The 14,513-nt window shown below is 41.0% G+C and overlaps 1 protein-coding gene across 4 annotated transcripts in view; it reads left to right on the top strand.

The window, feature by feature from the left end:
• Positions 1-14,513, top strand: part of DENND2B (DENN domain containing 2B) — a 160,397-nt gene that overhangs the window by 89,466 nt on the left and 56,418 nt on the right. For 3 of the 4 annotated variants that reach the window (XM_032188240.1, XM_032188241.1, XM_032188239.1), the window contains 2 exons: positions 8,976-10,187; positions 12,986-13,122. In XM_032188240.1, the coding sequence (XP_032044131.1) occupies positions 8,976-10,187; positions 12,986-13,122 (1,349 nt within the window). The remainder of the gene's footprint in view (positions 1-8,975; positions 10,188-12,985; positions 13,123-14,513) is intronic. The other variant, XM_032188243.1, reaches the window with a different exon arrangement.

Here is a 14,513-nt window from a genome sequence, read left to right as displayed (position 1 = left end):
TGCCTTCACCGCACAGGGGCTTCAGGTGGATGGCAGCCTGACAAGGCGGGTTCAGACAGACTGTACTCAGGGCTGATGCTGAGGTTGTTCTGCATTCAGGGAGGGAATGCAGTCGGTTCCATTGTGCTGCATTTATTTGTTTTAATTTTATTTTGTTTATATTTTATTTCATATGCGGTGCAGTAACTCCAGAAGCTTTGAATCACTTCGGTGTTATCCTGTTGTGACATACCGTATTTTCTTACTGGGTCCAGATGTCTCAGGCCTCAAACTTTCTGCATTGTGATATTAATAGTTGAAATGATGACAGAAATTAGGAATGTCTGTTTCATAACAGACATATGGATAATGGCTTTTGGTTTTATAACCTGTTTTTGTAGGAAGCTTTCTCACTGTGTTAAACTAGTTTATGAGAATGGAAAACTGGCAAATCTATACAGAAGGGCCTTGCTGGACATTGACAGCACTTCAAGACTCAGATCTCTGCTCCTTGGGGCAATAGGCCTTAACCTATAGATCACATAGCTAGCAAAGAGGGATTTAGCGCCTGCTGACCGACACCTTACATGATATCAACAGCAGTAGAAACTGGGGACCAGAAGTAAGCTAGTGGGTCTGGAAGGACAGTGCATCATTGTGGCTACTGGTAGAGAAGCAAACAATTGATTTGGTTTGTTCTGAAAGCAACTTGTCTTAGTGAGTGAGATTGAGAATAGTTCTTAAAGACAGGATGGAGTCCTCAACTGCCTTCCTTTTATTCTGCCTCTACTAGATATTTATTCATAGGTCTATTTAATGAGGTTCTTTGTGACCTAGAAGTTAATTTGTAAGTAAAGCAGAGAAAGCAGGCTTGGCTATAGTGTGCAGCCAAGGCTCGTGACTTTCTGGCTTACAATTCAGTTCTTTTCCCTTTGGGTGTAGAATATTTCAGTAAAGTATACAATGATCTCGTGAAGTTTTCTGGCTTGAGAGAGCAGAAAAGGTGTGAACCTATTTTACAACAACTTCTCCAAACCAGAGTTCCAGAATTAGAGGTCGCCGAACCAGAACTGCCTCAGTTATGTTAAAAAATAAACATCACAATTCATAAAAGTCATTTTCAATCTTTCCCAAACTGTGTGCATGTAAGCATGGAAGACTTGCAGAGCTCTGACAGAATTAGTTCCGAAGCGTTCAAATGTTTTGAGATTCCCAGGCAGATAAAGCACGTTGAAAAAGTTTGAATACTTGTATTAAAGAAAAAGTTTTGAAGACTGGTGGTTCTTAAAGAGACAAAGAGGAACTCATGTTCTGCCTGATTTAAGAACGTGCTATCGTTTGCTGTGTTGCTGCTCTCAGTCCAACAAAAAACCTAAGATCATAAAGCAGGTGAGACTAGATCACTCTGAACAGCCTCCACGACATAAAAATCAGTAAAAGTGGAGACAACAATGGAAATATTTGTTGCAAAAACTGTTGTTCAGAACATGCTGGGGGAAAATAGTAAATATGAAGGAAGCTTCCATTGTCAACTTCAATTTGTATTTATTATTTTGAGAAAATGAGGGACAGTGGTATGAAACCAGTGCACTGTACCTCAGTAGAAAAGAGAGAATAGCTGTCTCTGATATTTTAGTTCTTGCTTTTGATTTTTTTTTTTTTTTTTTTCTGTGTGCAGTCAGCTTCTGATCATTGTGATGGAAGGCACAATGCAGGCTAGTGAATCTTCTGTGCCTGATTGCTGGTGTTTGGGGCAGTCACTTGTATATGAATGGGGAGGGGTGAAAGCCTTAAAAACAGCAGTGACTAAATTCTGCATTTGCCTTTTAACAGTGCAGAAGACTGCCATAAATATAGATCAGCAGGGAATCTAGCCCTCTCAGTCTACATAATTTCACAATTTCCTTCTTCGGCCTTAGAAATTTCTTGGCAAAGGCACATATCTGCTGTCCACTGATTGATCACATTTTGTCTTATGGTCATTTGTCAGTCGGATTTTCTTGCCATCTTTGCTTTACAAATCCAGTCTAATTCAAGTATTTAGGACCTGACTCATAAGCTTTGATGCATTTGCTCTTTTTTTCTTTTTGTATATTTGTGGAGAAGAGTTGCCACTTCAAATTTCTGTGCACTTTTTTTTTATGATTCAGAGCTATAAAGACTCGGAGCTTTGAAGGGGTCTAGCTGTAGGACAGCACTCCCTCCCTAACATGGCCCACCATCACTCTTGTGAAATTAAAGAACACACAGAAATTAAAGTACCTAAAAATAGCACACAGCACTTGATCTTGTTTGTTTGACAGTCCTAGTAGCCTATTATTTTGTAATTAGTTCTGATATGGTTTCAATTTTTTATTTAAAAGGCAACTATCAAAATTCCTGGAAAAAACATCAGAAGCACAGAGAAGTATGTGGTGTTTCTATTTTCATTCTGACTTTAATCATTTCTTGATCTTCATCCATTTTGACTTACTTTGTTGCTTCATTCTATCTAAATGCTGGGACTTTTCCACTACTAGCACATGGTCATGAAAGTGAACTGTTTCAAATGGTCTTGTTATGCAAATTCACCTTTTAGTTTTGAAAATAAATTCTGTTTCATTTTTGTCAAAATCCCAAAGTCAACAATAAGGAGAGGAAATGATCTGTCATGCAGGGTTTGGGGGATTTTGAGCTATGCTCCAGGTGAGAGCTCAAAAATAATAAAGGGTCTGGTGGAAGAGCAGCTATTGTGTTGCCACTACCATCACTTTCCTTTCCAAGCCAGAGGCAAGATGCCACAAGTTTAGTTTCTTGCTTAATTACCAGGTTAAATCAGCTCAGACCCACCTTTTACTGCTATGTGCCTAGCATAGAGTGTAGAAAGTTCACCTCCTTTACTCACAGTAAGCTTTCTTTAGATTTAAAATAATTAAATATCAGCTGTAGTTATCTACTTGAGGTATGTAGACAATTACAGTAGACTGTACACTATGCCAAAGTACAGAATATATTGTAATAGGTTTACTGTCAAACAAAAGTGGATCTGTTTAGATTCAGTAGACCAGGAGGTCCCTTTTGTTTGGTTGTATTGTTCCCACAGCCCCCAGTTACAAGGAGTAGCAATAATACTAATTCTGAAGTCCCTTTCTATTCCCAGTACAATTAATACAAGGAATGATTGGATTTATCATTAATGTAGCATACAAAGAGATTGCACAAACCTAGATGATCATTTAGTTTTGAAAAAAAATCTTTTGAAAAGAATGTCAAAACTTGAGCTATCATCTATACATGGGTTCGACTTGGCTTGTCTTGGCTAATCAACAAAGCCATCTCATGCCACACATTTTGATGATGGTTGTACACGTAACCCTCATGCTAACCACACAGTATCCCAGTTAAACCAGTCTGAGTGCCTGAATCTGCCCCCTGAGCCTTCGCTGTTTCTGCCCTCCAGTAATGCCTTACCAAGTGCTTGACAGCAATCAACCTTACTACTCACCTGTATCCACTGGCAGGGATGTAGGCAGAGGTGATAAAATAAAAGGAAGTAGCACAGTGTCACATGCAAATGATGTTGAAACTTTGCTTCTCTGTCTAATGGCTTTGCCTCATAACTCATCTCAAAATGCAACCAAACCACTGACTCACAGTGTTTACAGCTGAAAGTAGATTTCTCATTGCTCTTCTGAGGAAAGCATAGAGGAAATTATTCTGTCTTTGTACAGAGAGGAAGAAGGATTTCTTTGCAAAGTGTTGTCCCTCAACATTGCTTGAAGGTTGTGATGGTTTTTTAGCCTTTAAATTACTCTTCTGCTTTACACCTAAAGAGGTACGACTGGAATCTTTTTGTTCTGCAGTAGTTCTTTCAATTCTTATTTGTGTAAAAGTAGGGATAATTGCCATGAGCTTTCACAAATGTGTTTCTGAAATAAGAGTGCTTTTCTGTTTGTTTGCTCAATGATTTCCTGGCAACAGTTCCCTTAGAGCAGAGTGAGACTGTACCAGCTACAGAGAGCCATTGGTACTGAACCTTTTCAAAATGGCTTTTTTTTTTTTTTTTTTGTGTGTGTGTGCAGGTCACAGAAGTTATGAGAAACATCCATTTTTAGTCTGAAGACAAAAATGCAACTACAGCTTTTTAGTGTGCTGAGAAGTTATACTGGCATGGGAGAAAATACCCTTTTGAAAATGCAAGAATCCAAAAAATTATATCTCGTTCTGTGAGTTTCTTATTTCACTTGTCTACTAAGTGTTTGGAGGCTTACACTGGCTGAAAATTTGGCATAGATGCTTTCATCTGGACAGACAATAAAATTCTCAGGATTTAGTTTTTTTCAGCATATGGTTATAAATATAATTTATTTTTTTCATCCTGTAATCTGAACACGTCCATTTTGTTCAAAAAGAAGCCGAAAAAACTAACAAGAAGCCAAACAGGTGTAAGCATTTCTGCTCCTTGTGATGGCAGTACTAACACTGGCTATCTGAACATCAGTGCCTCCAATGATATTTTTGTGCAGTCCTTCACTTGACTTGCTAATTGAGCATTTTTTAGCATTCTCTCTTACAAATTTCCAGAGAATTTTGTATCTACTTCTTCAATTACATGAAACAAGTGCAGCCTTAGTGACCTTATTTTCCTAGCAAGAGAGGGAGAAAGCCCTGAGAAATATAGAAGTGCTGTTCAACTTTGTGAGCTCACCAAATTTCTGTGTTATGGTGAACTGATGCGATCTCATCAACAGGAGCCTGGAAAGACCCGATACCTTTCTGTCAACGTGTTTTCTTGCTGTTTCTTTTGTAAATGGGCTGCCAAGGGCTTGACTTTTTTGAAATGGGAAATTACCTGGCATAGTGAGAGCCCAAAACTGTCATCTCCTTCTGTAAGTGTTGGTTTAAGCAAGGTAGATGGGACTTGCAAAACTGAAAGAATGCAGAGCAGCTTCTCCCAGCTTGTGTTTCTTCAGTACAGATGATCTGTGGAGTCCTTCCTGACGCTTCAGGAGAGCTAGAGCAGTGCTGAGGTATCTGAGCAGCTTAGCCCAGAGGTCAGGCCAGGGCAGTGGGAATTAGGGATCCTGGGACTCTTCCAAGGCAAGTTACTTAACCACTTTCCAGTCACATTTAATCCCTGGTCTGAAATGCAACTTACTAGTTTTGTTAATATTTAGAAAATATATGCGAATCATGGATGCAAACTCCTCAATAAATGCAAATTCTTATAATACACCTTACTCTGACATGGAAAAGAGGTACAAAACCAGCTCTTTAGCCACCATTCTGGCTGCCTCCTGTTGTTGAAAGTTGTCTAATGAAGTTAGAGAGACATGCAGCATCTCTGTTATCCATGGATGTTCTTTAGTACTGGGGAAAGGATAGGGCTGTTGATATTACCCTTTATTAGAGCAAATTATATGAATATGTATGCTAGTCCAGGGAAACTATATCTTTATTTGAGTGGGTCTGGACAATTGCAGCTCTTGTAAATTAACTTTTTTTTTTTTTTTTTTCCCTCTGTGTTTAAGTGAGGAATAAAGAAACTGGAGAGAAGAGACCGACTCAGAACTTAAAGCTCAATTGTATCTAGAGCTCCAAATCCTACAGATAATCACTGATATTAATAGTTTTCTACTGTTGTGGGTAATCCTGCCGATTTCTCAGGGAACAACTCAGAACAGCAAAGCTAAGCAGGGTCTGGAGGGATGGAAATCTCTCAGGTTCTGTCTGCTCCCACCACTGTGCAGCCGTGAGTCCCACAGGAAGGTAGCTCTGGGTCTGTGACCTGCCTACACACACAGTGGGCTGTGTGATGGGAAACTTGCCTGTGACACTGCAATGCACTGTGCCTGCTGACTGGCCGTGGTTTGAGAGCCACACACCTCAGCCTGAGTGCTGGAAGAATGCACTTTTCAGAGAGGGATTATGAGCAACTCATTCCAGTGTGTTTTGTGAAAGAGTGATAATCTCAAAGAAATGTCATTGCTCTGAGAAAGCTTCTGTTCAAGTGAACTTGTTAAGAAATCTGCATTTATTTATGAAATAAATATAATATGAAATATTTTAACAGTGATTGTAGTGGCAAGCTTTGTAAGGCGCAGCATGTATCATTCTGTATGTAGGAAACTTCAATAAAAACATTTTGCTTACAGTGTTTGTACGAAAGATTACAAGTTATTTAATTGTCTCTGTCAAGTAATATTTGTTTTAAAGACTGGAATTATTGTGCTTTCAAGAGAACATTCTTCTGATAGAAGCAGGTTTCTCAGGGAAAGGAACAATTTATTATCTATTGTTCAGCTTTTGGACTTGATTCTGTTACTTGCTGCTGTCCTTTAGTGAATGTATGCTCAAAGCCAAAGAGACAAGGCTTTGCTTCTCTTTGTTGCTGAATACTCTCTCCTCTGTCTTCTACCTGAATTACAGTACAACATGAAGTAAATCAATGTTTTATCTATGGTATCCCTAGTACTTAACAGCACACACCTCTAAAGGGCCGTTTGCTCTGCAGTTCCAGACTTGTACAGCAGTGAGTGGGAGTTGTGTAACTGACTTCAGGGGTTCATGATCGAGCTTTAAGTGCAGTCACCTTACTGGGAACCTGGAATTTAAAAGAATGGCTCATATCTTCTGAGAAGAAACATTGTGCAACTTCTGCAGGTCATGCAAATCATGCTTTTCCCCTTTCTTCCTCTCATGGTGAGTCAACAAACCTTTTCCTGACAGCAAAAACAATGGAATATGGCTTCAAAGGCTTCAGTGGAGGCTGTGGTCTTCATACGTGACATACACTACCACTACAAAATGCTTGTTTCATTGAAAGAAATGTTGGTGCAGCTCTGGGGAAGGCCTGCACGACGTACAGGAATAAGGAGAACATGATCTCAAGACTAAGCTAGAGGAGTGCTAAGAATAATATAAATCTTACAGTCGTGGTATTAAGCTGAAGAGATTTCTATGATGGGATAGACAGGAAAAATGAAGAGTTGGGACAGTCCTCCATGTCTGAGGAGGGTGATTTAGGTTGCATCTTCAGGTGCTGTGAAGTTCTGTAGGCCAAGGTAATCCTAAGTAATTCACTGCAAACTCTGTGCTGTGACAAGCAGCCCAAACTGCTCGTCATCTGTCACTTGCTTTTGATCTCCTGAGGTATCATAAGACACCTGTCTGAAACTGTGTAGAATAACAGTAAATGTAACTCCTAGGACTCAAAATGAAAAGAATGTATTCTGACATGCATCCTTCCTGACTGGAAATGAAGAACACTTTTCACTGAGCTTTAAGTAGTTGTTGATGAAGTATTTCCATTGTCTTTGACATAACATTTGTCTTATAGCATGTTTATTTTTCAAAATGATGAAGAAAAAAAAGTCACAAAAATGTGCAACTTCTGTGCAAAAAAAAAAAAAAAGACTTGATTTCATAGGATTTTGAAAAAAAGATAAGTTCCATTTTGTGATAATTTGATTTTTGTCCTTTTGTGACCCAAGCTTTTAAATTTTATGTTCTCCTAATACTTCTGAGCTTTGCTTGCAAAGTCTCATCAACTGTAAGAATCTGGGATGAAATCTAATAATTTAGTTTGGGACTGTGTTTGAAGAAGAAAATTCCTCCCATCTCAAAGTCTATTTTTCAGAAGTTATCTCAGTGCTCTGGACTTTTCGATTCATCCACAGAACTTGGCACCTGCGGGTATCAGCTAGCTGCTGAGAAGAAAGCCATAGAGCAGAAGGGATCTTCCCAATCTTTTCTCCCTTTGCTACAGCTGAGAAATTTGCTCCTGTGACTTATTTTGGTCACCTAGTTCTTCTACTTGGATTTTATGTATGCGGAATGTCTTATAAAAAACCAAAACAAGTAAAACCTTGATGCCCACAGTTTTGTAGAACAGAAACTTAACTGTGTATGCAAGGCGTTGTATTTAGATCTTTCCTTTTCTTTCCTTATTTCTTGGAATAGAAAGGTTGCTAGGTCAAAATGTTAAAGGAGCTGTAATTATTTCTGCTACGGTTTGGGTTTGTACGTGTGCATTGTGGCAGGGCTGTAAACCCCCCATTTTTGTCATGGTTTTGTCTCTTTATTGCTGTCTCATCGCTGATGAGCCAGCTGATTAGTAGGTTGTTTAATTTCCTTTTGTCTTTTTGTTTTTAAGTCTTTACAAGAATGTACAACACCCCAGTAACAATGGCTAATTTTACAAACTGTGACAAAAACTTATCCTGAGGAATTTTTTCCAGGGCGACACTGAGACTTTCTGCACAGTTTGCAGTCTTCTGCTTGTACTGTGGGCAGATTATCCTGTGTCTTTCAGTCTGTAATATTCCTTTGGTACAGTTACTTCTGTTCTCTTTGATAAGAACTTCATCTGTTTGCTACAACATCAGACCAAAGACAAAACAGGTCTCCCTTTTGCAGTTTTATTTAAATTACTGTATACATTAGGGATTTGAAATGCTGTGGCTAAGATACTGTAGGTGCTGACCACAAGGATCATCTGCTTCAGATGTCATGCATTGAAAACTGGCATTTTTTAAACTGGTTTTAGTCACTGCAGCCAGCGAGTGAACTTGCCTACTTGTTGGTCAGTCTTTACAATTTCTGTTGCAGTAGGAATCTTCCCCCTGCCGATCCCCTTTTCCTGCAGAGGCAATCCTTAGCCTGGGAGACCAGGGAGCTATTCTGTTGGAGGTGGTAGATGAGTTCAAGGCAATGGTTTGCTACGAGAATGTCTCAGCTGTGTTTAGACTCAGGAAACTTGGAAAAGTTGAGATTCAAATAGAGGTGAGAAAACTGGCTTGGGCCATGCTGAATGCTCAGTTCATCACTGACATTGCTTAATTACTGCCCTCCGCTCCCCAGATTCTGTGACCGAGGTGTATTTGGTGCCTTGCTGATGCTTTGGGATAGCTTTGTGGTGTGCAAACGTCCTCTGCTTTGCCTGCAGCCAGAAGAAATTTGGCAAATCACTGTAGTTTCCCCAAGGACTTGATTTTTTTATTTCTTTCTACTTCTAGGTGTCAGTCAGTCTCTCCGCCACCTCTTTTGTCCCCGCCAAGAAGCCCGGCCTACCCCCTCAGCGACAGTGAGGACTCTTGCCGCTCTACCCGGCTCACCAAAGCTTCCAGCTCCAGGCTGCGCCTCAAGGACTGGAGCAGCCGCCCGGCCGCGCTGCGCAGCACCTCCACCAGCCCTTCGGACACCGACTCTCCGAGCCACCCTCTCAAAGCCGTCAGTGTAGGCGCTTTGGATAAAAGGTTGTCTGTGTTCAAGTCTGAGGACCAAAAGGAGACCCCAAAGGAGGCTCAGGATGGGGACGCAATAGGGAGCCATCCGCTCGCCCGGAGCACTCTTTCCTTGGGCACTGCTGCGAACTTGAGGAACCTCTCCCTCAGCCGGGCGAGCGTCCGCTCCCAGGTGCTGGACATCAGGCAGAAGATCACAGAATGGGAGTGTCGCCGGGAGCTGTCTCCCAGGATGAGCGTGTGTGCGGACAAGAGGGATGCTGGGGAGAGGTCAGGCAGCGAGAGCTGCCCTAGTGTGCTGACGTCTCCCTGCAGTGAGAAGACATTTGATTTCAAAGGGTTTAGAAGAATGAGCCGAACGTTTTCGGAGTGCTCTTACCCAGAAACAGAGGAGGAGGAACTGCTGGACAGGGATTCCTGCCATCGGGTAGAAAAGAGACCAGGCAGGAGCGAGCCTCCTGCTGCTGCTTTCCTCAAGGGCCACGCGAGGAAGGAGTCCTCTGCTGTGCTCAACAGAATACAGAAGATCGAGCAAGCACTGAAAGAGCAGCCTGGCAGGGGCCTCCCCCAGTTACCAAGCAGCTGTTACAGTGTTGACAAAGGGAGGAAAAAGTCTCTGAGTACTGTGGAGGGACTGGGTGAAAACCTAAGTAATAGCAAAGGAGGGAGTGTTATTTTGGGGGGTGAACCAGAAACACCTACTGAGGTTGAGAAAAGCATTAAGACAAAACAGGGGGTTACTGCAAACTCTGCTGACCCTAAACTGCTCCTCGAAAGCCCAGCTAACACAGTGGTGAATCCTGTACCCAAGCCCAAACGCACCTTTGAATACGAAGCAGACAAAAACCACAAAAGTAAACCAAGCAATGGCCTACCTCCATCTCCTACTTCTGCTGCTCCTCCCCCCCTCCCATCCACCCCTGCACCCCCTGTGACCAGACGGCAGAAGAAAGAGTCGCGCTTTCACAGAAAATCCCAGAATAGGTAAAAGTCTAGGAAATGTCGTGAGCTCGATCTTCAAATAAATAACCATGGTGTATTATTTTAGTAGCAATATTTCAAATTCTCCCTCTAATAGGATGCTTTTGACCTGAGAAATGCTAGGAGTTGCTTGCATGACAAGTATTTTTTCCACTGGACTGCTCTGTTGGGGTGCACTGGCAAAATACCCGTGCATAGCTACAATTTTGGAGTTCTCCATCCTGCATTCCTTGATCCCTGGAAAAGTCTTCAGGTCCTTTTGGCACAAATGCCCTTACTTGAGATTTTTAATGGAGCAAAATTTCATTATCTTCTTGAAGCAGGACCATAACTCATCTGTTGTAGTCCTGTCTGCCTGTTTACTGCAAGATATATCTGCAGAGGGTTTGTGTTTCCAAAGCTTGTTGTTTGTGTTTCCAAAGCAGTTGTGTCAGTTTTATGTGACATTGGTGATTTTCTATAATTCAGTGCTTAGAAATGGTCATAAGTTGCTATCAACAGCTGTAGAGGATTAGTGTTAAGAAAACCATATTTTAGCACAGAAGGGACTTTATATATTCCTGAGTTAATGATGAGCAGAGTATATGGCAACATTTCCACAGCAGTCTGTGGAGTTCAACTTGTTTTAATTACATGATTCCCATTGGCTTTTTGGAAAGGGTAAAACTTATTCTGCTCTCCATTTAGAAAATTGTAGGGATAATTGTTGATAAAAAAAAATCAAAGTGTTGTATTTTGAACATTTGTTCAGCTATCTGTGCATGTGTACAATACACACGCAGCTGAAACTTAGTGACAAGCTTTGCAAGTAGCTGTTAAACAACATCTCAAGTGAATGCTGTGAATTCAGTATCTGGTGTTTGATGTTGGCTCAATTGATTATAAGTTTATGTTAGCACAACCTGACCTGAAGTGCTCTGGGGCAGGAAAAGGAGAAGAGGAGCCTTCAGAATCTCTTCTTTCAAGAAACACCTGTTTCTGAAATGGGTCAGACAACTCTGCTGGTGTACATTGCTTCTCCGAGAAGGAGAGGGGAGAAATGTGGAAAGCCAAGCTCTGATTAGCAACAATTATCTTTGAGTCATGGCAATAACCTCAGTTAGAGGAAACAAACCTAGATTTTAACAAGAATTTGTGAAATAAGCCTGACCTCATTTTGTTCACTGCAGCATATACAATGCACAGAAGCTGGACAGTAATTTTTAGATGTTGAGGTATAAACGGTAGCCTTTATTGGAAAACTAAGGGGCAAATAGTAAAATGGTCTGGGTAAAGTGGCAAGGTCTGTGTGGTGGGTGGGAAGAGGAATGAATCACGAGATGATTCTTGCCACAGAATCTCCTTGTGGCCTATGTCTAAGTGATCAAAGTCAGTCATCTCTGAGTACGTGCTCACACTTATTTTGACCATACAAGTCATCTAAGACCACAGTATTTTGGTATGATTAGTTTTTGAGATGAAGTTTTGAAACCTCTTTTCAAGAAGAAGTGCAAATCATGCTTGTGCCTGCTGTTCTGCAAGCTCAGTCTCTTGTCATTGCTGAGTTAGACAACAAATTTGTACAGACTGCACTGTTTGGCCGTGGAGCCTCAGTCCTAGATGGGGTTGGTAGGCATGAGTTCAGTGCAAAAACAATGTTTATCAGTTTAGGTAATGATTAGCTGAGTGTAAATTTTAGGATTTGCGGTGCTATCATGTGTATCTCTGGATTCTTGCAAATCAGTTTGACATTTTGCAGGTTAGGTTTCTATTTGCTTGGAACATACGTGTGGTTTACGCTCACTGGAATATCAAGAGAATGGACAGTTGATATTTATTCTTTTAATATTTTGGTTGAAAACAGCTTTTCTGGTGGCTATTTTAACTTCATAATACAATGAAGATGAACACTGGCCCTGGTAGAGCTAACAGTGCAAACCATATACCTCCTAACTTCAGTGTAGGTAGTGCCCCAGAGAAACCAGAGCTGGGCAAACTGGAGAACGGGGAGGGCGTGGACAGCAGCTTCTTGCAATCTGCAGGACTCTCCTGCATGCAGCTGGAGGAGTTATGATGCCAAACCTCCCATCCACAGTGACAGGAGAGAGCACAGGAAGGAGGGACCAAGACTCTCTCCAGGAAGCCATCTGAGCCAACTGTCCCTCACCTTCCTGCCAGAAAGGCCAAATCTTCAGGGCCCAGCCTTCACCCAGGGTTGCTCATGCACCCCTGACAGCCTTTATTTATATGCTTTTATTTATATGCTTTGTCCTTTGCTGACAGTGCTTGACACAAGCTGTGCAAGGGAGATGGGTGACTTCTACACACTTGTATCTGCCTTTGGCATTTGTACACTGCTTTTTATGTTAGGATGTATCTGAATGTTCAAGACATGAGTATTTTCAAACTAAAGTTTACATCTGCTAAGGCAACTGGTGGAGGAGTGCTTTCCAGATAAACGCCTTTTTCTTGAGGAGAGGGCCCTGTGTTTCTCCTGGCAAGCACAAAACAATTTCTAGTCTGATGACTGTGCAGCTAACTTACTATGTAACTGATGAAACATATTCCATACTTTCTGCGTATTTTCTCCTCTGTATAAAGGGGATAACAATACTTCCAACCTCATAAAGGTGTCACTGTTTTTTATACTGACTACTGCTGTCAGTACAGGGCTTGAGGGTCCTCTACGAGTCCTCTTAAAGCATGATATGTGATTTATTTTTTAGTTAATTTATATGCATTTCTTAACAAACAATTGCTCAGCAAAGTGTTTGAGTCATTTTTACATTCTAGTTACTAATTACTTATTGTTTTAACTTCAGAAAATCCTTTGAGTTTGAGGATGCATCAAGTCTGCAGTCCTTGTACCCTCCCTCCCCAACTGAAAATGGGACTGAAAGCCAGCATAAATTTGGATCCAAGAGCACTTTAGAAGAAAATGCCTACGAAGACATAGTAGGTAAGAATCTGTTGCATTATATGAACTCACACTGGGTTATTGAGCTGTCGTGGTCAGGCTGTGCATTGCTGAACATATGCCCTGTGCAAGAATATTCAATGCTGACAGCAAAGAGAGATTAAATGAAAGGCAAATGATTCTGTTGTATCAGAGCAGATGTAACTCTCAGTCCACACACAGGAGGTCTTGATTCTTTAGAACTTTGTTGAGTGGTATTAGAGACAGCCTGGTCAGGATTTTTCATGCTTTACAAGAAACAAATATATATATATTTTTAACAAAGCCTTGGCCTGAAGCCTTGAGCGATGTAAAAATGTAAAGTGAAATAGATACAGAACTATCCAACAGCAAGATTAACCTCAGTGGTCTTGTGTGGTCAGCTTGAGCTTTTCAGGACTTCTGTGGGGACTGCCCCAAAACAGTTGCATGTAGCATAATTCCTGGTCTCCCCTCAGTCCCAGTTGTTGGTTAAAGAAAAATTAATTTCCTTTAGCTATAGAGCCATCAGGAATGCACAACGAAAATACTGTTTTGATTAAGCTTCACAAGAAAAACATGTTTCTTTTGGTCTTAGAAGGAAATGTATGGCCTATGCATACATTCTTTTAACATCAAAAAAGTTGTTATAATTACTGAAAATTGGGCAGCCCTTCAGAGCACAGTTTTTCCACACAAGTGATGAATATCTGCACTGTTTTTAACTCTTTCAGTGTTGTGTTATTGCAACAAGTAGAAAGGGTACTTCATTTTACTTTGGACAAATCTTTATGATGAATCTTTATGATGAATCTTTATGATGAATCTTTATCTACTGCAAACTGGAGGGCTACCAAAGTAGTCAGGGGCCCTACAGCACATCATCTAAAGAGATACTGAGGGAGCTAGGCTTACTTAGTCTGGCAAAAAGGAGGCCCAGAGGCAATCTAATGTTGCTTACAAATGTCTGAAGGGCAAACAAAGAGGATAGCACAAAAATCTTCTTGGTCATGGCAGTTGATACAGCAAGGGACAGTTGCCATAAATTTCAGCTTGGGGCTCTTTGTCTGTCTTATTTAAATTCTGCCTCTGGTTTGTCAGCCTCAGTGAAATCAAGACTTCACTCTTTCAGTTTTCAGCTGTACTCTCCCTCTGTGCCATTCAAAATAAATGCTATCAGAACACCAAAAATGCTTTTGTTCAGTGTCTGCTTATAAAAATATGAGAGCTTATGCAGATACTAAAAAGATTTTTCTGTGGAGAGCATCTCCATATGATCATCAGCCGTCTCCATGAACAGCCAGACCACTGTCCAGTCCACACTTGACAATGTATTGTGCATTACAGTGCTCATCTTTGCTCAGGGACTACCGACATGCTGCCACATCTTAAGTGTAATGTGTTTGCTTTCCTTG

This window comes from Aythya fuligula, chromosome 5 (assembly GCF_009819795.1).
Source record: "Aythya fuligula isolate bAytFul2 chromosome 5, bAytFul2.pri, whole genome shotgun sequence".
Lineage (NCBI taxonomy): Eukaryota > Metazoa > Chordata > Aves > Anseriformes > Anatidae > Aythya > Aythya fuligula.
The sequence above is the reverse complement of the archived record's forward strand: the minus strand, read 5'-3'. Positions and strand labels throughout refer to the sequence as shown.